General features: G+C 46.2%; 1 protein-coding gene across 3 annotated transcripts in view; it reads left to right on the top strand.

Moving 5' to 3' along the window:
* appl2 (adaptor protein, phosphotyrosine interaction, PH domain and leucine zipper containing 2) overlaps positions 1-22,923 on the top strand; it is a 199,799-nt gene that overhangs the window by 1,499 nt on the left and 175,377 nt on the right. For 2 of the 3 annotated variants that reach the window (XM_068058745.1, XM_068058747.1), the window contains exon 2: positions 21,484-21,582. The exons of the other annotated variant lie outside the window; for it this stretch is intronic. In XM_068058745.1, coding sequence (XP_067914846.1) covers positions 21,484-21,582 — 99 coding nt within the window. The remainder of the gene's footprint in view (positions 1-21,483; positions 21,583-22,923) is intronic. 3 annotated transcript variants of the gene reach the window in all.

The following is a 22,923-nucleotide window of genomic DNA, read 5'->3' as shown; positions in this document are numbered from 1 at the left end:
TGAGACCCCCGCATACTCTCACCTCCCCCGAGACCCCCGCATACTCTCACCTCCCCCGAGACCCCCGCATACTCTCACCTCCCCCGAGACCCCCGCATACTCTCACCTCCCCCGAGACCCCCGCATACTCTCACCTCCCCCGAGACCCCCGCATACTCTCACCTCCCCCGAGACCCCCGCATACTCTCACCTCCCCCGAGACCCCCGCATACTCTCACCTCCCCCGAGACCCCCGCATACTCTCACCTCCCCCGAGACCCCCGCATACTCTCACCTCCCCCGAGACCCCCGCATACTCTCACCTCCCCCGAGACCCCCGCATACTCTCACCTCCCCCGAGACCCCCGCATACTCTCACCTCCCCCGAGACCCCCACATTCTCTAATCCCCCCCCAGTCCCCCACATACTCTCAGCACCCCCCCCAGTCCCCCACATACTCTCACCACCCCCCCCAGTCCCCCACATACTCTCACCACCCCCCCCAGTCCCCCACATACTCTCACCCCCCCCCCCAGTCCCCCACATACTCTCACCCCCCCCCAGTCCCCCACATACTCTCACCCCCCCCCAGTCCCCCACATACTCTCACCCCCCCGAGACCCCCACATATTCTCACCCCGCTCGAGACCCCCATGTTCTCTCACCTACCCTGAGACCCCCACATTCTCTCACCCCCCCCCAGTTCCCCACATACACTCTCACCTCTGAGACCCCCACGTTCTCTCTCCCCCTCCCCCAAGACCCCCACTTTCTCACCCCCCCTCAAGACCCCCACATTCTCTCACCCCCCCTCAAGATCCCCACGTTCTCTCACTCCCCTGAGACCCCCACATTCTCTCGCCCCCCCAGTCCCCCACATACTCTCTCACCGAGACCCCCATGGTCTCTCACCCTCACCCCCCCCGAGGCCCCCACATTCTCTCGCCCCCCCCCCAAGAACCCCACGTGTTCTCCCCCTCCCCCGAGAACCCCACGTTCTCTCGCCCCCCCCGAGAACCCTATGTTCTCTCGCACCCCCCCCCCGAGACCCCCACGTTCTATCCCCCTCTCATACTCCATTTGCCAAATTTTTGCTGACTCACTTAACCTATGCAGACTCTCTGTCCTCCTCACAACTTGCTTTCTACCTATCTTTGTATCGTCAGCAAATTTGACGGCACTACAGTCGGTCCTTTCATCCAAGTCGTTAATATAGATTGCAAAAAGTTGAGGCCCCAGCACTGTGCCACTCCACTAGTTACAGTTTGCCATCCTGAAAATGTCCAATTTATCCCAGCTCTCTGTTTCCTGTTATTTAGCCAGCCCTCTTTCAAAGCTAATATATCACCCCCAACACCATGAGCTCTTATCTTGTGTCGTAACCTTTTATGTAGCACCTTATTGAATGCCTTTTGGAAATTCATATACACTACATCAGCTGGCTCCCCTTGACCCACCCTGCTTGTTAAATCTTCAAAGAATGCTAATAAATTTGTCAAACATGATTTCCCTTTCACAAAACCATGTTGATTCAGCCAAATGGTATTGTCATTTTTGAAATGTCCGACTACTACCTCTTTAATAATGGATTCTAGTATTTTCCCAACGACAAGACGTTAGGCTAAGTGGCCTATAGTTTCCAGCTTTCTGTTTCCTTCCTTTCTTGAACAGAAGTGTTACATTTACAGTTTTCCAATCCGATGGGATCTTTCTAGAATCGAGGAAATTTACTCCAACTGTTCTCCCAGAGCCCCCGATACTCCCTCCCTCCAATTCTTCCCCTTCCCTCAAAACCTCCACCTCTTTCTGCCTTCCCTGATCTGGAGCTGCAGCTAGACCTGATGTTAGCAGGAAAAACCATTTCTAACTCCATGCCTGCCAGTAGTGAAGTGGTTCTGCTGCTGTATTTGTATCCCAGAGGCCTGGATTAACAATCCAGAGAATATGCATCCAAAACCCAATATGCCACTTCGCCAGGGAATTTAAAAAAAAACTGGTACCAGTAAAATGACCATGAGGCTGTCGGATTTTTAAATAAAACACGGATTCACTAATGTCCTTTGGGGAAGGAAACCTCCGATCCTTACCTGGTCTGTGACTCCAGTTCCACACAAAGTTGTTGACTCTTAACTACTCTCTGAAGTAATCACTCAGTCACCAGATACACAGGCCATTAAACCGCTAATGAAATCCTCGGTTTTATGGCAAGGAGTGTAGAATATTGAAGTGGAGATGTAAAGCTGAATCTGTATAGACATTACAGTTAGGACACTGTTACAGTGGGAGCACTGTGTGCAGTTTTGAGTGCCATACTGTCGGAAGGATGGTGAGGCAGTAAAGAGGGTTCAGCAGAATACTTATCTGGTAAGAGGAAATACAAGCTCAAAGAAAGACTTGAAAATTTGAGCTATTTCATTAGAACAAAGGGGATTATGAGGTGATTTGAAATGATCACAATCGCAGAATTGTTACAGTGCAGACTGAGGCCATTCAGCCCATTGTGTCTGCACCAGCTCTCCTAATGTGCAATTCACTGAGTGCATTTCCCCGCCTTCTCCCTTTTCGTATAACAGTCTAATTTCCTTTTGAATGGTTCAGTTGAACACACTCTCAGGCAGTGTATTCCAGACCTTAACCACTCGGTGCATGAAAAAGTTTTTCCTCATGTCACTTTTGCTCCTTTTACCCATGACTTTAAATCTGTGCCCTCTCATTCTCGATCCTTTCACAAGGAAACAGTTTCTCTTCACTCTTCCAGACCCCTCATGATTTTAAATACCGGTATCAAATCTCCTCTCAGCTTTCCTTTCTCCAAGGAAGTCCTAACTTCTCCAGTCTACCTTAATAACTGAAGTTCCTCATCTCTGGAACCATTCTTGTGAATCTTTTCTGTACTCTCTCCAATGCCTTCACATCTTTCCTAAAGTGTGGCGCCTAGAACTGGACACAATACTCCAGCTGAGGCCGAACTAGTGTCTTATATAAGTTCAACAGGCCCTCCTTGATCTTGTACCCTATGCCCCTATTAATAAAGCCCAGGATACTGTCTGCTTTATTAACATAGAAACATAGAAAATAGGAGCAAGAGTAGACCATTTGGCCCTTCGAACCTGCTCTGCCATTCATTATGATCATGACTGATCATCCAACTCAGTAACCTGTTCCTGCTTTTGCCCCATATCCTTTGATCCCGTTAGACCCAAGAGCTATATCTAACTTTCTTGAAAACATACAATGTTTTGGCTTCAACTGCTTTCTGTGGTAGCGAATTCCACAGGCTCACCACTCTCTGGGTGAAGACATTTCTCCTCATCTCAGTCCTGAAAGGTTTGCGCTGTATCCTTAGACTATGACCCCTGGTTCTGGACTCCCCCCACCATCGGGAACATCCTTCCTGCATCTACCCTGTCTGGTCGTGTTAGAATTTTATAGGTTTCTATGAGATCCCCCCCCTCACTCTGCTGAACTCCAGCGAATATAATCCTTACTCAATCTCTCCTCATACGTCAGTCCCGACATCCCAGGAATCAGTCTGGTAAACCTTCGCTGCACTCCCTCCATAGCAAGAACATCCTTCCTCAGATAAGGAGACCAAAACTGTGCACAATATTCCAGGTGTGGCCTCACCAAGGCCCTGTATAATTACAGCAAGACATCCCTGCTCCTGTACTCGAATCCTCTTGCTATGAAGACCAACATACCATTTTCCTTTTTTACCACCTGTTGGACCTGCATGCTTACCTTCAGCGACTGGTGTACGAGAACACTAGAGTTTCGCTGCAAATTCCCCTCTCTCAGTTTATAGCCATTCAGATAATCTGCCTTCCTGTTTTTGCTACCAAAGTGGATAACCTCACATTTATCCACATTATACTGCATCTGCCATGCATTAGCCCACTCACTCAACTTGTCCAAATCAAGCCCCTCTGCATCCTCCGCACAACTCACCCTCCCACCCAGTTTTGTCTCATCTGCAAATTTGGAGATATTACATTTAGTTCCCTCATCTACATCATTAATATATATTGTGAATAGCTGGGGTCCTAGCACCGATCCCTGCAGTACCCCACTAGTCACTGCCTGCCATTTGGAAAATGACCCATTAATCCCTACTCTTTGTTTCCTGTCTGCCAACCAATTCTCTATCCATTGCAATACACTCCCCCCAATCCCATGAGCTTTAATTTTACAGGCTAATCTCTTAAGTGGGACTTTGTCGAAAGCCTTCTGAAAGTCCAAATAAACCACACCCACTGGCTCCCCCTCATCAGCTCTACTAGTTATATCCTCAAAGAATTCTAGTAGATTTGTCAAGCATGATTTCCCTTTCGTAAATGCATGCTGACTCTGTCTGATTCTACCACTGTTCTCTAAGCGCTCTGCTACAAAATCTTTGATAATGGACTCTAGAATTTTCACCACTACCGACGTCAGGCTGACTGGTCTATAATTCTCTGCTTTCTCTCTACCTCCCTTTTTAAATAGTGGAGTTACGTTAGCTACCCTCCAATCTGTAGGAACTGTTCCAGAGTCTATAGAATCTTGGAAGATGACCACCAATGCATCCACTATTTCTGGACCACTTCCTTAAGTACTCTGGGATGCAGACCATCAGGCCCTGGGGATTTATCGGCCTTCAATCCCATCAATTTCCCCAACGCCATTTCTCTACTAATACTGATTTCCTTCAGTTCCTCTCTCTTACTGAGCCCTGTGTTCCCCAACATTTCTGGTATTAACTGGTCTGTAAAGCTTTAATGATTTTGCACATATACACCCAGGTCCCTCTGTTCTGCATCCCCTTTAGAATTGTACCCTTTATTCTATATTGTCTCTCCATGTTCTTCCTAGCAAAATTAATCACTTTACATTTCTCCACATTGAACTTCATCTGCCACCTGTCTACTCATTCCAACAACTTGTCTATGTCCTTTTGAAGTTCAAAAGAGCTGGAACAGTACATAGAAACAGCTTGTTTCAAGTGTTTGAGTAGTTTGGAATGACGGGGTGTAGCTAGAAGATTAACAAAGATATTTAGAACAGGGAGCTGGAGAGACTATTTGAAGCAGACACCATGTTAACATTTAGAACTGAAGGAACTGGAAACTGGTCTGCTGCTTATGTGTAAGATAAACGCCAACGTGGAGTGCTTTAGGCTGTAGGGCCTGTTTGCCTATTTAATTTTATGTAGTTTGGTGTACACTTGTGAACTGAATCACAGCATCTTCTAGTTTTTCTGAACTATGTTTGCAGAATTTTAGGTGTAACTAGTTGCTCTGTCCAGGGAATAGTTTGAATATTTTGTTGCCAGTAAGACCAGCTAAACTTTGTCTAAATTGTTCGATGCTGAAATAATTAAAGATGGCATTATGTGACATGTTGCTATTGCCCAATGAAAAAGTTTCAGATATAAAGACATTTATATTGCCCTTTTCATGACCTCAGAATGTCCCAAAGTATCTTACAGCCAATGAAGTATTTTGGAAGTGTAGTCACTGTTGTAATGTAGAAAATGCAGCAAGATCCCACAAACAGCAAGGTGACAATGACCAGTTAAACTGTTTCAGTGATGTTGATTGAGGGATAAATATTGACCAGTTTACCAGGGTGAGTTCCCCTGTTCTTCCAATAGTGGCATGGATTTGTCCAACAGTACAGTATGCACTGGAGTGTCACCCTGTATTTTGTGCTCTGAATAATTTTCAGTGGAAGAGAATTGACTCCAGGACCCTTCCACACTGATGATTGATGTCTTCTTCTTCTTCTTTGGCCTCCTTGTCTTGAGAGACAATGGGTAAGCACCTGGAGGTGGTCAGTGGTTTGTACAGCAGCGCCTGGAGTGGCTCTAAAGGCCAATTCTAGAGTGACAGGCTCTTCCACAGGTGCTGCAGATAAAATTGGTTGTCGGGGCTGTTTCACAGTTGGCTCTCCCCTTGCGCTTCTGTCTTTTTTCCTGCCAACTGCTAAGTCTCTTCGACTCGCCACTCTTTAGCCCCGCCTTTATGGTTGCCCGCCAGCTCTGGCAATCACTGGCAACTGACTCCCACGACTTGTGATCAATGTCACAGGACTTCATGTCGCGTTTGCAGAAGTCTTTAAAGCGGAGCCATGGGCGGCCGGTGGGTCTGGTACCAGTGACGAGCTCGCAGTACAATGTGTCCTTGGGGATCCTGCCATCTTCCATGCGGCTCACATGGCCAAGCCATCTCAAGCGCCGCTGGCTTAGTAGGGTGTATATGCTGGGGATGTTGGCCGCCTCGAGGACTTCTGTGTTAGAGATACGGTCCTGCCACCTGATGCCAAGGATTCTCCAGAGGCAGCGAAGATGGAATGAATTGAGACGTCGCTCTTGGCTGACGTACGTTGTCCAGGCCGTGCTGCCGTCGAGCAAGGTACTGAGGACACAGGCTTTTGATACACTCGGACTTTTGTGTTCTGTGTCACACTCTCCCACACTCTCTTCGCCAATCTGGACATAGCAGAGGAAGCCTTTCCCATGCGCTTGTTTAATTCTGCATCGCGAGACAGGTTACTGGGGATAGTTGAGCCTAGGTAGGTGAACTCTTGAACCACTTCAAGAGTGTGGTCGCAGATATTGATAGATGGGGCATTTCTGACGTCCTGTCCCATGATGTTCATTTTCTTGAGGCTGATGGTTCGGCCAAATTCATTGCAGGCAGCCGCAAAGCTGTCTGAGTCTCTGCAGACGCTCTTCAGTGTGAGATGTTAATGCAGCATCGTCAGCAAAGAGGAGTTCCCTGATGAGGACTTTCCGTACTTTGGTCTGATTGATGGTATTTGTGTCATAATGCCAAAAGATTGAATGTGCATTTAGTTATTGAGCTTTGTCTCATTAACTGCCATTAGTTTAAAAGGAAACATCCCGAGTTTTGACAACATCATAACTGTTTGGCTCAGAACGGACTGCTGTTATGGAACATTAGTCAGTCTCTGTGGACCAAGTGTAGTCTTCAGGTGAGATACCAGGAGATCATTTGACTAAGGAAAGCAAACTTAATTCAGTCATTTTAAAATTGTTCTATCCTGTGCTTTTTAATACTTCCTTTATAAATCCCTATGCTCACACTCATAAATGGTAACTGCCTATGTAAGCATGTCAACCTGTAATTACATTTTCCTCTCCCACCCTGTGGAAGCACTGCTGCAGCACCACTGGCAAGAAGGGTGTAATGTGTACAAGAAGCATGTGCTGATTTAATATTCTGGAACAAATTGTTTGTAATGTAGGGTGAACTTAGCGGTGTATAGGAAAAGAATGACAAAGCTGATGTCTCAGTCCATCAGGTGCCAGAGAGGCACTTGTTGCTGTGAAATATGACACTCAGTTGTATACTTAATCTGTTTGGAGCCTTGTGCCAAAAGGATATTGAGGCATCAGCCAGACGTAGGGGTTAGTTCCACCACACATTCCACCTACTAAATGTACAATTCTTTTTTGCAATAAATAAAGGATTTTTAAAAAAAAAGTTAAGTTCTTGATGCACTAACAAAATGGGTGCTAACAGTATATTGAAAGCATGATGAAAATGACTAATCAGTGTTCCTCAGCATATTTTTTATATTGTAACCATTATAGTCCAAGATTATCGAAACACAGGGTGTTTATAAGAGATACTGTACATGCTGCCTCTTTCTAAATAAGTTGAAATGTTTAATGACTAGGGAGGTGCTAGATTCAGTCCCTGGTTTGTGCTGAATTAGTCTCCCATGACATGATTATGACCCTCCTGCCTCGGGCGCTATGGCATTGGAGGATGAATGAGAATGGAGAGAGACTGCTGGAGTTGTGTACCTATCACAACCTCTGCATCACCAGCTTGTTCTTTCAAACTAAACCCTGTCACCAGGTTTCATGGAGACACCCAAGATCACGTCATTGGCACCAGCTGGACCTCATCATCACAAGGCGAGCCGCGATAAAAAAATGTTCAAATCACACGCAGCTTCCACAGTGCGGACTGCGACACCGACCATTCCCTGGTATGCAGCAAATCAAAGAAGCTACATCGCTCCAAGCGGAAGGGCTGCCCGTGCATCAACACTAACAGAATTTCTTAACCACAGCTGTCACAAAAGTGTCTTAATTCACTTGAAAAAGCCCTTCAAAACACTCCTGCCAGGGATGCAGAGACCAAGTGGGCCCACATCAGAGGCGCCATCTATGACTCAGCAATTGCCAACTTTGGCAAATGAGAGAAGCAGAATGCAGACTGGTTTCAACCTCACTTTAAAGAGCTGGAACCTGTCATAGCCGCTAAGCGCACTGCACTGCTGAACTACAAGAAAGCCCCCAGCAAGTTAACATCCGTAGCACTTAAAGCAGCCAGAAGCGCTGCACAAAGAACAGCCAAGCGCTGTGCAAATGACTACTGGCAACACATATGCATTTGCACTCAGCTGGCCTCCGACAATGGAAACATCAGAGGAATGTATGATGGCATTAAGAGAGCTTTTGGGCCAACCATCAAGAAGATCGCCCCCCTCAAGTCTAAATCAGGGAAAATGATATCTGACCAATGCAAGCAAATGGACCGCTGGATGGAGCACTACCTAGAACTGTACTCCAGGGAAAATGATGTCACTGATACTGCCCTCAATGCAGCCCAGTCTCTGCCCGTCATGGATGAGCTGGAAGAACAGCCAACAAAATCTGAACTCAGTGATGCCATTGATTCTCTAGCCAGTGGAAAAGCCCCTGGAAAGGACGGCATTACCCCTGAAATAATCAAGAGTGCCAAGCATACTATCCTTACAGCACTCCATGAACTGCTTTGCCTGTGCTGGGGTGAGGGGGCAGTACCACAGGGCATGCGCGATATCATCATCCTCGATTAGAACTAGGGTGACCGCGGTGACTGCAACAACTACCGTGGAATCTCCCTGCTCAGCATAGTGGGGAAAACCATCGCTCGAAGCTGACTCCAGAAGCTGTCTGAGCGTGTCTACCCTGAGGCACGGTGCAACTTTCAAGCAGAGCGATCCACCATTGACATGCTGTTCTCTTTGCCAGCTACAGGAGAAATGCCGCGAACAACAGATGCCCTTCTACATTGCCTTCATAGATCTCACCAAAGCCTTTGACCTCGTCAGCAGATGTGGTCTCTTCAGAAGACTAGCAAAGATTGGATGTCCACCAAAGCTACTAAGTATCATCACCTCATTCCATGACAATATGAAAGGCACAATTCAGCATAGCAGTGCCTCATCAGACCCCTTTCCTATCCTGAGTGGCGTGAAGCAGGGCTGTGTTCTCGCACATACACTGTTTGGGATCTTCTCCCTGCTGCTGTCACATGCGTTTAAGTCTTCAGAAGAAAGAATTTTCCTCCATATAAGATCACATGGCAGGTTGTTCCACCTTACCTGTCTTAGAGCGAAGACCAAAGTACAGAAAGTCCTCATCAGGGAACTCCTCTTTGCTGACGATGCTGCATTAACATCCCATATAGAAGAGTGTCTGCAGCGACTCATCGACAGGATTGCGGCTGCCTGCAACGAATTTGGCTTAACAATCAGCCTCAAGAAAATGAACATCATGGGACGGCGTCATAAATGCTCCATCCATCAATATCAGCGACCACGTTCTGGAAGTGGTTCAAGAGTTCACCTACCTAGGCTCAACTATCACCAGTAACCTGTCTTTCGCTGCAGAAATCAACAAGCGCATGGGAAAGGCATCCGCTGCTATGTCCAGACTGTCCAAGAGGGTGTGGGAAAATGGTGCACTGACACAGAACACAAAAGTCCGATTGTTTCACGCCTGTGTCCTCAGTACCTTGCTTTATGGCAGTGAGGCCTGGACAAGGTATGTCAGCCAAGAGCGACGTCTCAACTCATTCCATCTTCACTGTCTCCGGAGGATCCTTGGCATCAGGTGGCTGGGCCGTATCTCCCAACGCAGAAGTCCTCAAGGCGGCCAACATGCCCTACTGAGCCAGCGGCGCTTGAGATGGCTTGGCCATGTGAGCCGCATGGAAGATGGCAGGATCCCCAAGGACGCATTGTACAGCGAGCTCGTCACTGGTATCAGACCCACCGGCCATCCATGACTTTAATGACGTCTGCAAACGCGACATGAAGTCCTGTGACATTGACCACAAGTCGTGGGAGTCAGTTGTCGGCGATTGCCAGAGCTGGTGGACAGCTATAAAGGCGGGGCTAAAGAGTGGCGAGTCGAAGAGACTTAGCAGTTGGCAGGAAAAAAGACAGAAGTGTAAGGAGAGAGCCAACTGTATAACAGCTTCAACAACCAATTTTATCTGCAGCGCCTGTGGAAGAGTCTGTCACTCTAGAATTGGCCTTCATAGCCACTCCAGGCGCTGCTCCATAAACCACTGATTACCCATTGTCTCTCGAGACAAGGAGGCCAAAGAAGAGTCTCATTTTCAGTGCTGGAAGGGGCTCTGCAGTTTATCCAAAGTGCCCAGAGTAGACAAGGGACAAGTGGATGTGGTTGCCTTTCTGGATTGCTGCTCGGTGTCCTGAAGTGAGAGTGGCAATATGTGCCCATTGGGTATGGCAGCATCAGGCTGAATTATTTGTTGACATTTGCTCTCAAGGCTCAGAACATGAACAAAGGCCCCATTTATTTCTCTTCAGTAGTTGAACAGCGAGTGCGGGGAAGAGTGAATCTATGATTGGAGATGTTGGGAGCTCGAGGGGGGGGGGGGAAGGGAAGGTGTGTCCAAAAGTGAGCAATGAGAAAAGGGCAGGAGGCGAGGAGCTGGACAAGGCCTCAGAACGGTGGGAGAGACTGAGTTTCTGAATTTGAGTGTGCTCCAGATTCATTGGTCAAGGCTTGTTGAAGGAAGGGAAACTCGGGCAAAGTCCTTGGTAGCCACTCGGCCTGTGAGGATAGGGGAGAGGCTGAATCAGGTGGAAGGAATGTGGCCAACACTGGATTAGAGCAAGACTGTTCCCTATTCAACAGCTCTCGACAGCCCTGGGCAGAATGGCCCAGAAATGCCCACAGCAGCTAAAAGGTCACAAACCAAGTGGGAACAGCCCGTTATGGGTAGATAAACATACACAGCTTGGCTTAAAGTTGATCGCTGGATTTAGTGTCTGTGAGCACCTAATGCTTTGTGACGGGCAGGTTATAATGCAAATTGAGTCATTGATCAGATACATGGAGCAAGGCCAATGAAAACCTACCTTTAGCATTAACTGAGCCACATATTGCTGAAAATAGAGACATGTTGTCGAAGCTTTTCGCCTTGCATTCATCAGGAAGATCCGCAAGAATACCAATGTAAGGGAAAACAGCAACTTTATACTGTGTGAGAAGAGTGTGCTGAATGGTTGGCAAGTGAACTCTGATTGGTAGAGGCATTGCCAAGGAGAATGCACCAGTTTACGGTGACTGACAGTTAACGGCCAAGCTTTCTTTGAAATTTAAACCAGGCAGCTCGACTCTGGTCAAGGCATTGCTCGGAGGAATGAACCAGCGAATGGCTGTTACTTATTTTGTTTAGCTGAAACAAGCGCAATGTTTGTACATATTCTTTCTGTCTGCAAAGAACAGGGCCCTGTGTATTAATATATGTAGCTTCCAGTACGTGCGAATGCGCCACACTGCGATCCCGACTGACCATCGTAAATTGGTTGTCAGCATAATTCTTAGCACACTGAGGAATATTTAGCAAATGCTGTCCAATCGCAGAGTCACATCTAATGTTGAATACTGCGTTTTGAGTTTTGCAAGCACGGTCTGGTTGGGTACGGCCTGTACCTTGTCCGTTGCAAACAGTGGAAGGGACATGTTGTTTGATACGATACGTCAGTTTTTGGGACATATTGCATATATACCTAGCATCTCACTGGCATTGAAATTCATAGATCACATTATTGATTTGTGTGATAGGCAGGATATCTTTTTGGCTTGATGGCAGCATCCTGTTAGTGGCGAGCGCCACACATGTTGCTACTGCATAGTGGTAGCGTGAAACAGCTAGCTTCACTTGTTGCTCAAATTTCAATGCCAGTGTGATGCCAGGTATATAGGCCATACGTCCCAAAGACTGGCAGTTTAGACCAAACAGTATGTCCCTTCTGCTGATCGCAACGGGCAAGGTACAGGCCGTACCCAACCAGACCGTGCTTGCAAAACTCAAAACACAGTATTCAACATTAGATGTGATTCTGTGATTGGATAACATTTGCTAAATATTCCTCAGTGTGCTAAGAATTATGCTGACAACCAATTTAAGATTGTCAGGGCACGCAGTGTGGTGTTTTTGCGCGTACTAGAAACTACATCTATTAATACACGGCCCTGTTCTTTGCAGACGGAAGTAACGTACAAACATCACGCTTGTTTCAGCTAAACAAAATAAGTGACAGCCATTTGCTGGTTCGTTGCTCAGGGCAATGCCTTGACCAGTCAGAGTCAAGCTGCCTGGTTTAAATTTCAAAGAAAGCTTGGCCGTTAACTGTCAGTCACCGTAAACTGGTAAATTCTCCATGGCAATGCCTCTAACAATCAGAGTTCACTTGCCAACTAACCACTCTCTCCTCTTATAGTATAAAGTAGTCGTTTTCCCTTACATTGGTATTCTTGCGGATCGTCCTGGTGAATGCAAGACAAAAAGCTTCGACAACGTGTCTCTATTTTCAGCAATACTCAAGTTCTGTACTACCAATTGACTGAGTCACATATAACAGCCTGGAAACTCCATGTTATTTAAGCCTGTCTAGGTTAATGAATGAGAGACCAGATTATGCAAGATCCTATTAAGCTCAACTTCTCTCTGGTCCAAACACACACCTCTCCTCCAACACGTCACATCATCTTTCTACTCTCATGTCCCAATCAACCTCTCTTCCCACGGTCAGATGCTCTCACTCTTCACACATCCCATTTGCTACTTCTCACTTGTCCCATTCCCCCTCTCCTCACACATCCCATCATCTGACACGTCCCATTCTCACCCTCCTCACATCCCGCCGCTCACATGTCGCGAGATGAATGGATTTTTAAGGTTGCTTATGATCGAACTCAGAAATTCAAGCTGTGTGCATCCTCCCATTCCTTTCGCAATTCATCATCTCTTTTGAGAGGGTGACCTCTTGTGCCAGGAAAAAGTCGAAGTGTGAGATGTGTGAAGAGAGGTAAAATGGAGCAGATGTGGGGAGAGGGGAAGAATGGGATAAGTGAGGAGAGGGAGAATGGGACATGTGAGCGGCGGGATGATGTGATGTGTTGGAGGAGAGGTGTGTTTGGACCAGTGAGAAGTGGAGCTTAATAGGATCATCGAGGAGAGGAAGATTGGGACCAGAGGGTTGAGAGCAATGTGTCCTCTCAGTTTTGTGGCCATGCATCAATCTGGAATGTACTGCACAATTAAATAAACAGAACACTGAAGGTTGAGTGACTTTCAACATGTAAGCTGCCAATGAATAAAGTAGTGTTCAGAGGAGTTTATCACCCACCCAGTGCAAAGAAAATTTAGAGGAATCGTTGGAGACCACACCCAGGGTACTGTGCACAGTTTTTCTCTCCTTATGGAAGGAAGGATATACTTAGCTTGGAAGCAGTGCAGCGAAGGTTCACTGGATTGATTCCTGGGATCAGGGCATTGTCCTGTAATGCAAAGTTGAGTAAATTAGGCCTATACCCTCTGGAGCTTAGAATGAGAGGTGACCTCATTGAAATTTCTCAGTTTATCAACGGACTTGACAGGGTAGATGCTGAGGGCTTGTCATTTTAATTCATTCAAAGAACAAAGAACAGTACAGCACAGGAACAGGCCATTCGGCCCTCCAAGCCTGCGCCGATCTTGATGCCTGTCTAAACTAAAATCTTCTGCACTTCCGGGGACCGTATCCCTCTATTCCCATCCTATTCATGTATTTGTCAAGATGCCTCTTAAACGTCGCTATCGTACCTGCTTCCACCACCTCCCCCAGCAGCAAGTTCCAGGCACTCACCACCCTCTGTGTAAAGAACTTGAGTCGCACATCCCCTCTAAACTTTGCCCCTCGCACCTTAAACCTATGTCCCCTAGTAACTGACTCTTCCACCCTGGGAAAAAGCTTCTGACTATCCACACTGTCCATGCCGCTCATAACTTTGTAAACCTCTATCATGTCGCCCACAGTGCTGTTAGGGAGGGAGTTCCAGGATTTTGACCCAGCAATAGTGAAGGAATGATAATCTATTTCCAAGTCAGGTTCTTGCGTGACTTGGAGGGGAACTTGCAAGTGGTTGTATGCCCATGCGTCTGTACTCTTGTTCTTCTAGGTGTTAGAGGTCGTGGGTTTGGAATGTGCTGTCAAATGACCCTTGGTTAATTGCTGCAGTGCATCTTGTAGATGGTACACACTGCTGTCACTGTGTACTGGTGGTGGAGGGAGTGAATGTTTAAGGTGGTGGATGGGGTACTAGTCAAGTGGGCTGCTTTGTCCTGGATGGTGCTGAGTTTCTTGAGTGTTGTTGGAGCTGCACACATCCAGGCAAGTAGAGGATATTCCATCACACTCCTGACTTGTGCCTTATAGATGGTGTAGAGGCTTTACGGAGTTAGGAAGTGAGATATTCAGCACAGAATTCCCAACCTTTGACCTGTTCTTGTAGTCACAGTATTTATATGGCTGGTTCAGTGAAGTATCTGGTCAATGGTGATCCCCAGGATGTTAATGGGGTGATTCAGCAATAGTAATGCAGTTGAATGTCAAGGGGAGATGGTTAGAGTCTCTCTGTTGTTGAAAATGTTCATTGCCTGGCACTTGTGTGGCACAGAAGTTGCTTGCCGCTTATCAGCCCAAGCCTGAATATTATCCAGGTCTTGCTCCACGTGGACACGGATTGCTTCAGTATCTGAGGAGTCGCGAATGGTACTGAAGATTGTGCAATCATAAGGAAACGTCCCCATTTCTGACCTTATAGTGGAGGGAAGGTCATTGAAGCAGCTGAAGATGGTTGGGCCTAGGACACTACCCTGAGGAACTCCTGCAGCAATGTCCTGGGGCTGAGATATTTGGCCTCCAACAACCACAACAATCTTCCTTTGTGCCAGATCTGACGACTCCAACCAGCAGAGAGTTCTCTCCCTGATTCCCATTGACTTCAATTTTGCTTGGGCTCCTTGATGTCACACTTGGTCAAATTCTGCCTTGATATCAAGGGTAGCCACTCGCACCTCACCTCTGGAATTTAGCTCTTTTGTCCAAATTTGGATAAGGGACCAATCATTAAGACTGAGATAGGAGAGTTTTCTGCACTGAGGGTTGTGAATCTTTGGAATTCTCTCCCCGAGAGGGCTGTGGATGCTCAGTTGTTGAGTATATTCAAGGCTGAAATACAGATTTTTGGACTGTAGTGAAATCAAAGGATATGGGAATTAGGTGGGAAAGTGGAGTTGAGGTCAAAGATCCGCTGTGATCTTGCTGAAAGGCGGAATAGGTTCGAGTATGGCCGACTGCTGCTCCTATTTCTTATATTGTTAAAGTGACCCCAGCTGCTTCAAACGTCCCAAGGCGCTTCACAGGAGCATTATTAAACCGTTATCAGGGCAGCTGATCAAAATCTAGGTCAAAGAGGTAGATTTTAAGGAGCGTCGTAAAGGAGGAAAGAGAGATACAGAAGCAGAGACATTTAGGGAGGGCATTCCAGAGCTTAGAGCGCCGGCAGCTGAAGGCACAGCTGCCAATTGTGGAGTGATTAAAATCGGGGATGCTCAAGCTGGCAGAATTGAAGGAGTGCAGATGTGTTGGAGGGTTTGTAAGGCTGATGATAAGGATGAGAATTTTAAATTTGAGGCATTGCGTAATTGGCAGCCAATGTAGATCAGCGAACACAGGAGTGATGTGTAAGCGGGACTTGGTGCGAGTTAGGACATGGGCAGCAGATTTTTGGATGATCTCAAATTTACAGAGAATAGAACATGGCAGGCTGGGCAGGAGTGCATTCGAATAGTCAAGTCTAGAGTTAACAGGCATGGATGAGGGTTTCAGCAGCAGATGAGCTGAAGCAGGGGTGGAATCAGACAATGTTATGGGGTGGAAATATGTCAGAAGCTCATCTCGGGGGTCAAATATGAAATCAAGATTGCGAACAGTCTCGTTCAGCCTCAGCTGGTTGCCAGGGAGAGGGATGGAGTTGGTGGCTAGGGAACAGAATTTGTGGCGAGGACCAAAGACAAAGGCTTTGGTCTTCCTAATGTTTCACTGGAGGAAATTTTCTGCTTATCCAGTATTGGACTTTGGACAAGCAATGTGACAATGTAGAGACTGTGGCAAGGTTGAGAGAGGTGGTAATGAGGTAGAGCTGGGTATCGTCAGCATACCTGTGGAAACTGGCACTGTGTTGCCGATGGGCAGCAAGCTGATAAATAGGAAGGGGGCAAAGGGTAGATCCAGAGGTAATGATGCACGAGCAGGAAGAGAAGCCATTACAGATGATTCTCTGACTGGAACTGGCAATAGTGTTTTGTTCTGATCTATTGATTGCCAATAGCCTACTGTTATTGGTGTTAGGCATTCAAGTAACTATGTAGTAGCTTTACTAGATTGCTGCTTTGGTGTTGGACTAGGGCTAGCCTCTTGCTTGATGCTGATGAAACAGTGAGATTATGTGCTGGCCCAAGAAGTTATAAATTGTGGTGTTGTGCAGTTCTGTTACTAATGGCTCAAAATGCCTCATAGATTTTTACATTTGGGTTGTTAAATCTATCTTTAATTGGTCTAATGTGGCATGATGGAGGCTGGAGATGACACAGGCAGACTGCGAATCATGGGCAGGCAGGTTGGGGACAGTGAGGCCAAGTATGTTGTTGTCTGTTAACTCCCTCAGCACCCTGCCTGGTAAGTGTCTCCTTCAAAGGATGATCTATATCCTTGGAGAACTCAGGACATGTAGATGGACATCATTCTCTATTAACCCCAGAAATAATAAGTTGGACCATTGAAGAGTTTAGAGTTATCCTGGTAAGACGTCTTGAATTTCTGGAGTTATTGATGGGGCCCTCCCACCATACTTAGTACATTTATCCCAGGAGTAGCTGACCTTTAGAAACCACATCCAGGCAAATGGAAAGTATTCCATCACACTCCTGACTTGTGCCTTGTAGATGGTGGGCAGGCTTGGGGAGTCAGGTGGTGAATTACTTGCAACACAGTTCCTAGCCTCTGACCTGCTCTCATAGTCAAAGTATTTATATGGCTGGTCCAGTTGAGTTTCTGATCTATAGTAACCCCCAGGATGTTGATGGTGATTTCAGCGATGGTAATGCCATTGAATGTTGAGGGGAGATGGTTAGATTCTCACTTGTTGAAGATGGTCATTGTCTGCCACTTCTTGGCTTAAATGTTACTTGCCACTTATCAGCTCTAGCCTGAATGTTGTCCAGGTCTTGCTGCACTTGGACATGGACTGCTTTAGTATCTGAGGAGTTGTGAATGGTACTGAACACTGTGCAGTCATCAGCAAACATTCCTACTTCTGACCTTATGATGGAGGGAAGGTCATTGATGAAGCAGCTGTAGGTAGTCGGGCCTAGGACACTACCCTGAGGAACTCCTGCAGCTATGTCCTTTTCTGATTATCGAGTGTAGACTAATGTGGCAGTAATTGGCCAGATTGGATTTGTCCTTATGGACAGGACATACCTGGGCGATTTTTCATATCGGATAGATGCCAGTGTTGTAGCTGTACTGCAATAGCTTGGCTAGTTCTGGAGCATAAGTCTTCAGTACTATAGCTGGGATGTTGTTGAGGCCTTTGGTGGCGGAACTGCAGAGCTCTGCTCTGATCCGTTGGTTGTGGGATCACTTAGCTCTGTCTATCGCATGCTGCTTCTGCTGTTTAACATGCATGTAATTCTGTGCTGTAGCTTCATCAGGTTGGTACCTCACTTTTATGTATGCCAGGTGTTGCTCCTGGCATGCTCTCCTGCACTCGTTGAACCAAGATTGAACCCCTGATTTGATGTTGTAATGGTAGAGTGAGGGATATACTGAGGTTACATATTGTGGTTGAATGCAATTCTGCTGCTGCTGATAGCCCACACCATCTCATGGATGCCCAGTTTTGAGCTGCTACATCTGTTCTGAATCTATCCCATTTAGCACAGTGGTAGTGCCTCACAACATGATGGAGGTATCTTTACTGTGAAGATGGGACTTGGTCTCCATAAGGACTGTGCAGTGGTCACTCTTAGCAATACTGTCATGGACAGATGTATCTGTGATAGATTGATTGGTGAGGGTGAGGTCAAGCAGGTTTTTCCCTATTGGTTCTCTCACCACCTGCCGCAGGCAGCTATGTCCTTCAGGATTCAGCCAGCTTGGTCAGTAGTGGTGCTACCGAGCCACAATTGGTGATGGACATTGAAGTCCCCCAACCCGTGCTACCCTTAGTGCTTCTTTCAAGTCGTGTTCAATATGGAGGAGTACTGATTCATCAGCTGAGGGAGGGCGGTAGGTGGTAATCAGTAGGCGATTTCCTTGCCTGATGCCATGAAACTTCATGGGCTCCAGAGTCAATGATGAGGACTCCCAGGGCAATTCCCTCCTCCTTGTATACCACTATGTCACCACCTCTGATGGGTCTGATGGAGGAGTCTGGGGCATTGACTGTAAGGTATGGATTGGTGAATATAACTGTCAGGCTGTTGCTTGACTAGTCTGTGGGACAGCTCTCCCAATTTTGGCACAGTCCCTAGATATTAGGTTTGCAGGGTTGACTGGCTAGGGTGTGCCATTGTCGTTTCCGGTGTCTGGTTTGATAACGGGCGCTCCGTCCAGTTTTATATTTTTATTTTTCTGTAGCGGTTTGGTACAACTGAGTGGCTTGCTAGGCCATTTCAAAGGGCTGTTGAGAGTCAACAACATTGTTGTGCAGCTGGAGTCACATAGGTCAGACTGGGTAAGGGCAACAAGTTTCCTTCCCTCAAGCTTTTTATTCCAGAATTTATTAATTAATTGAGTTTAAATTCCACCAGTTGCCATGGTGGGATTTGAATCGTGTCCCCAGAACATTGGTCGGGACCTCTGGGTTACTAGTCCAGTAACATTACCACGAAGTCACCATCCCCTGCTGCTTCGTCTCCACCCTTAGCATTAACCTGTCAAATGCATCAATTTTAACTTCTTTCTTGATTATAACACCCAGTGCAGAATACTTAACACTGGGCAATGCTTTAAGGGAATAAAAGCAAAATACTGCAGCTGCTGGAGATCTGAAATAAAAACAAGAAATGCTGGAAATACTCAGCAGGTCTGGCAGCATCTGTGGAGAGAGAAGCAGAGATAACCTTTCAGGTCTGTGACCCTTCATCAGAACCACCCTCCTCCACCTGGCTGAACTTATTTATTTTATTTTATTTAGAGATACAGCACTGAAACAAGCCCTTCGGCCCACCGAATCTGTGCCGACCATTAACCACCCATTTATACTAATCTTACTTTAATCCCATATTCCTACCACATCCCCACCTTCCCCTACCACATACCGATACTAGGGGCAATTTATAATGGCCAATTTACCTATCAGCCTGCAAGTCTTTGGCTGTGGGGGGAAACCGGAGCACCCGGCGAAAACCCACGCAGTCACAGGGAGAACTTGCAAACTCCACACAGGCAGTACCCAGAATTGAACCCGGGTCGCTGGAGCTGTGAAGCTGCGGTGATAACCACTGCGCCACTGTGCTGCCCATTTGTTCTCATATCGAACTCCACTTACTTCTTTCAAGTAAAAGGTGTTGCTATGGGTACCCGCATGGGTCCTAGTTATGCCTGTCTTTTTGTGGGATATGTCGAACATTCCTTGTTCCAGTCCTACTCAGGCCCCCACCCCCAACTCTTTTTCCAGTATGCTGATAACTATATCAGTGCCGTTTCCTGCTCCTGCCTCGAACTGGAAAACTTTATCAACTTTGCTTCCAATTTCCACCATTCTCTAAACTTTACATGGTTCATCTCCGACACTTCCCGTCCCTTCCTCAACTTCTCTGTCTCCATCTCTGGGGATAGGCTGTCTACTAATATTCATTATAAGCCCACCGACTCCCACAGCTACCTTGACTACACTTCTTCACACCCTGCCTCCTGTAAGGATTCCATTCCATTCTCCCAGTTTCTCCTTTTCCGACGCATCTACGCTGATGATGCAACCTTCCACGACAGCACTTCTGATATGTCTTTTTCCTCAACCGAGGATTCCCCTCCCACACTGTGGTTGACAGGGCCATCAACCATGTCAGGCCCATTTCCCGCATCTCGACCTTCACCCCTTCCCTTCCCTCCCAGAACCGCGACAGGATTTCCCTTGTCTTGACTTTCCACCCCACCAGCCTCCACATCCAAAGGATCATCCTCTGCCATTTCTGTCACGTCCAGCGTGATGCCAACGTATCTTCCCCTCCCCTGTCAGCATTCCGAAGGGATCGTTCCCTCCATGACACCCTGGTCCACTCCTCCATTACTCCCAACACCTTGTCCCCTTCCCACAGCACCTTCCATGCAATTGCAGGAGGTGTAATACCTGCCCTTTTACCTCCTCTCTTCTCATTATCTATCCAAGGCTCCAAACACTCCTTTCAGGTGAAGCAGCGATTTACTTGTACTTCTTTCTATTTAGTATACTGTATTTGCTGCTCACAATGCGATCTCCACTACAGTGGGGAGACCCAAGGCAGATTGGGTGACCGCTTTGCGGAACACCTCCACTCAGTCCGAAAGCATGACCCCGAGCTTCCGGTTGCTTGCCAGATTAGCGCACCCCGCTGCTCTCATGCTCACATATCTGTCTTGGGCTTGTTGCAGTGTTCCAGTGAACATCAACGCAAGCTCGAGGAACAGCATCTCATTCACTGATTAGGCACACTATAGCCTGCCAGTCTGAGTTCAATAATTTCAGAGCATGACAGGCCCCCCTTTTTATTTTTCGTTATCTTATCTTTTTTTTGTTTGTTTTATTTTAGTTCGTTTCACCATTTTTTTTAACCATGTGCCTGCCCACTGTTTTTCTCATGGTTTGTGCTTTGGGCCTGGGCTGTTCATTTTTCTGTCAATTAACACCTTCTCTGCATTAACGCTTCGTCTTTCAGCCTTTGCTCCATGACCTTCTGGTCAGTTATTCTCTGTGACCTTGTCCTATCAAAACCTTCCCTTTTTTTAATCTCTTGACCCATCCCAGCTTTATTTGCTTAAAACCTATTACATTTCTAACCTTTGCCAGTTCTGATGAAAGGTCACTGACCTGAAACGTTAACTCTGCTTCTCTCTCCACAGATGCTGCCAGACCTGCTGAGTATTTCCAGCTTTTCTTGTTTTTATTTCAGATTTCCAGCATCTGCAGTATTTTGCTTTTATATAATTACTGTTGGATGTGTATTAGATTATATGTTGGATATTGGATTCTCCTTGCAAAGTGAGTGCATTTGGGAAAGTTAGTTATATAATTTCAGATGTGCAACAAAAGCAGTAAAATCTATCTTTGTGCATTTGCAAGAGGTTAAAGTGTATTGTATTTCTTGTTTTAGACACGTTCCCTGCTGAGTGTGTTTGAGGAAGATGCAGGCACGCTAACTGAGTATACAAACCAGCTGCTGCAGGCCATGCAGAGGGTGTATGGTGCTCAGGTAGATACATCTTCGTCCTTACTCTGTCTTGTTAATGTGTATCAGTTTATAATGAGTAAGAATTTTGAGTCTCGAATTCCATATCTCTCATCTTTCATGACTCAGCTACATTGGATACTAATTACTGAAGAGGTACAAGTGTAATGCATGGCCTTTCTCTCCAAAAATAGATCAACTTATTCTAAAGCGCACCACAAATATTTGGGTTAAACCTCATCCAGCCACTCCCTATAGCAGTGGATTGCAATATATCATGTACTGCCAAACCAGCCTGAGCTAAATAAAGAACAAAGAATGAGGATAAGCATTTACACACTCCCAATAATAATGGAAGTTCAGGAAAAGTACCCTTTCACCTGCCTTAGATACACATTCCCATAATTCACTGTAAAGCAGAGTACATACTGAAATTGGATGTATACTTGAAAAGGGGAAAGAGTCTCCCCCAAATCATTTTTCTCTCCTTTCATAATTTTAGTTTCTCACCGGACTCCAGACTAGTGTCTCTTTTATTCCAATATTTAACATGAGTAATTGCTCATTTCCTCCCATGATAGGTTTTAGTTCAAATTGGTTTGAACCTATACTGTTGCTCAGTTAATACTGTTCTAATGATTTTCAGGTGCTTCCCTTCTGACAATGATACATCACCCTAGAGTTTGTTTTTCTATTCCCCTTATAATTATTTTAAAGCCGAGTATGTGAATTTTGTACCCATTCTTCACCTTTATTTTGACATCTGTCCTCCTTAATCCTCATTCATTCATCTCTAGAGATACAAGTTTAACAAGTGCTGTCACTTATGGGCAGTACAGGCACAGCCCCTTTCTTGCCCTGCTTGAGTGAGTTGCTCTTACACTATTCCTGTCCAAAAGCTGGAGCTCTATTCTCTAAGTTGTATGCTGCTGTCCAGACTAGCAAGCCAGCTGCTCATTTTTCTAAATTAATATCACTTTTTGCCTTTCAAAAGTTTAACAGTTTTTAAAAAAGCTTTATTACTACCATTATCATTAGCATTAGCACTTCTACCTTACCTGTGTACATTTGCCAAGTGTTCCAATAACAGCATATTGACGCAGTCCCTTTGAACTCTCTTGGTCACCTCAACCTTGGCACTGGTTTATTTGGCACCCATCACCAAAACCTGTACAAAATGCCACGCCTATTTCAGCTACCAACGCCCTGATCACTTTTCTACTGATTGCACAACCATCAGTGTTGGAAACTACACTGAGTTCAGTAACATTTTTGGGGAATAGAGTTCTTTGAAGTCTCTGTTTTGTTTAAACTCATTTTTGAGATGTGGGCACCACTGGCAAGGCATGGGTTTATTGTCCGTCC

The sequence above is a fragment of the Heterodontus francisci genome, chromosome 27 (assembly GCF_036365525.1).
Source record: "Heterodontus francisci isolate sHetFra1 chromosome 27, sHetFra1.hap1, whole genome shotgun sequence".
Lineage (NCBI taxonomy): Eukaryota > Metazoa > Chordata > Chondrichthyes > Heterodontiformes > Heterodontidae > Heterodontus > Heterodontus francisci.
The sequence above is the reverse complement of the archived record's forward strand: the minus strand, read 5'-3'. Positions and strand labels throughout refer to the sequence as shown.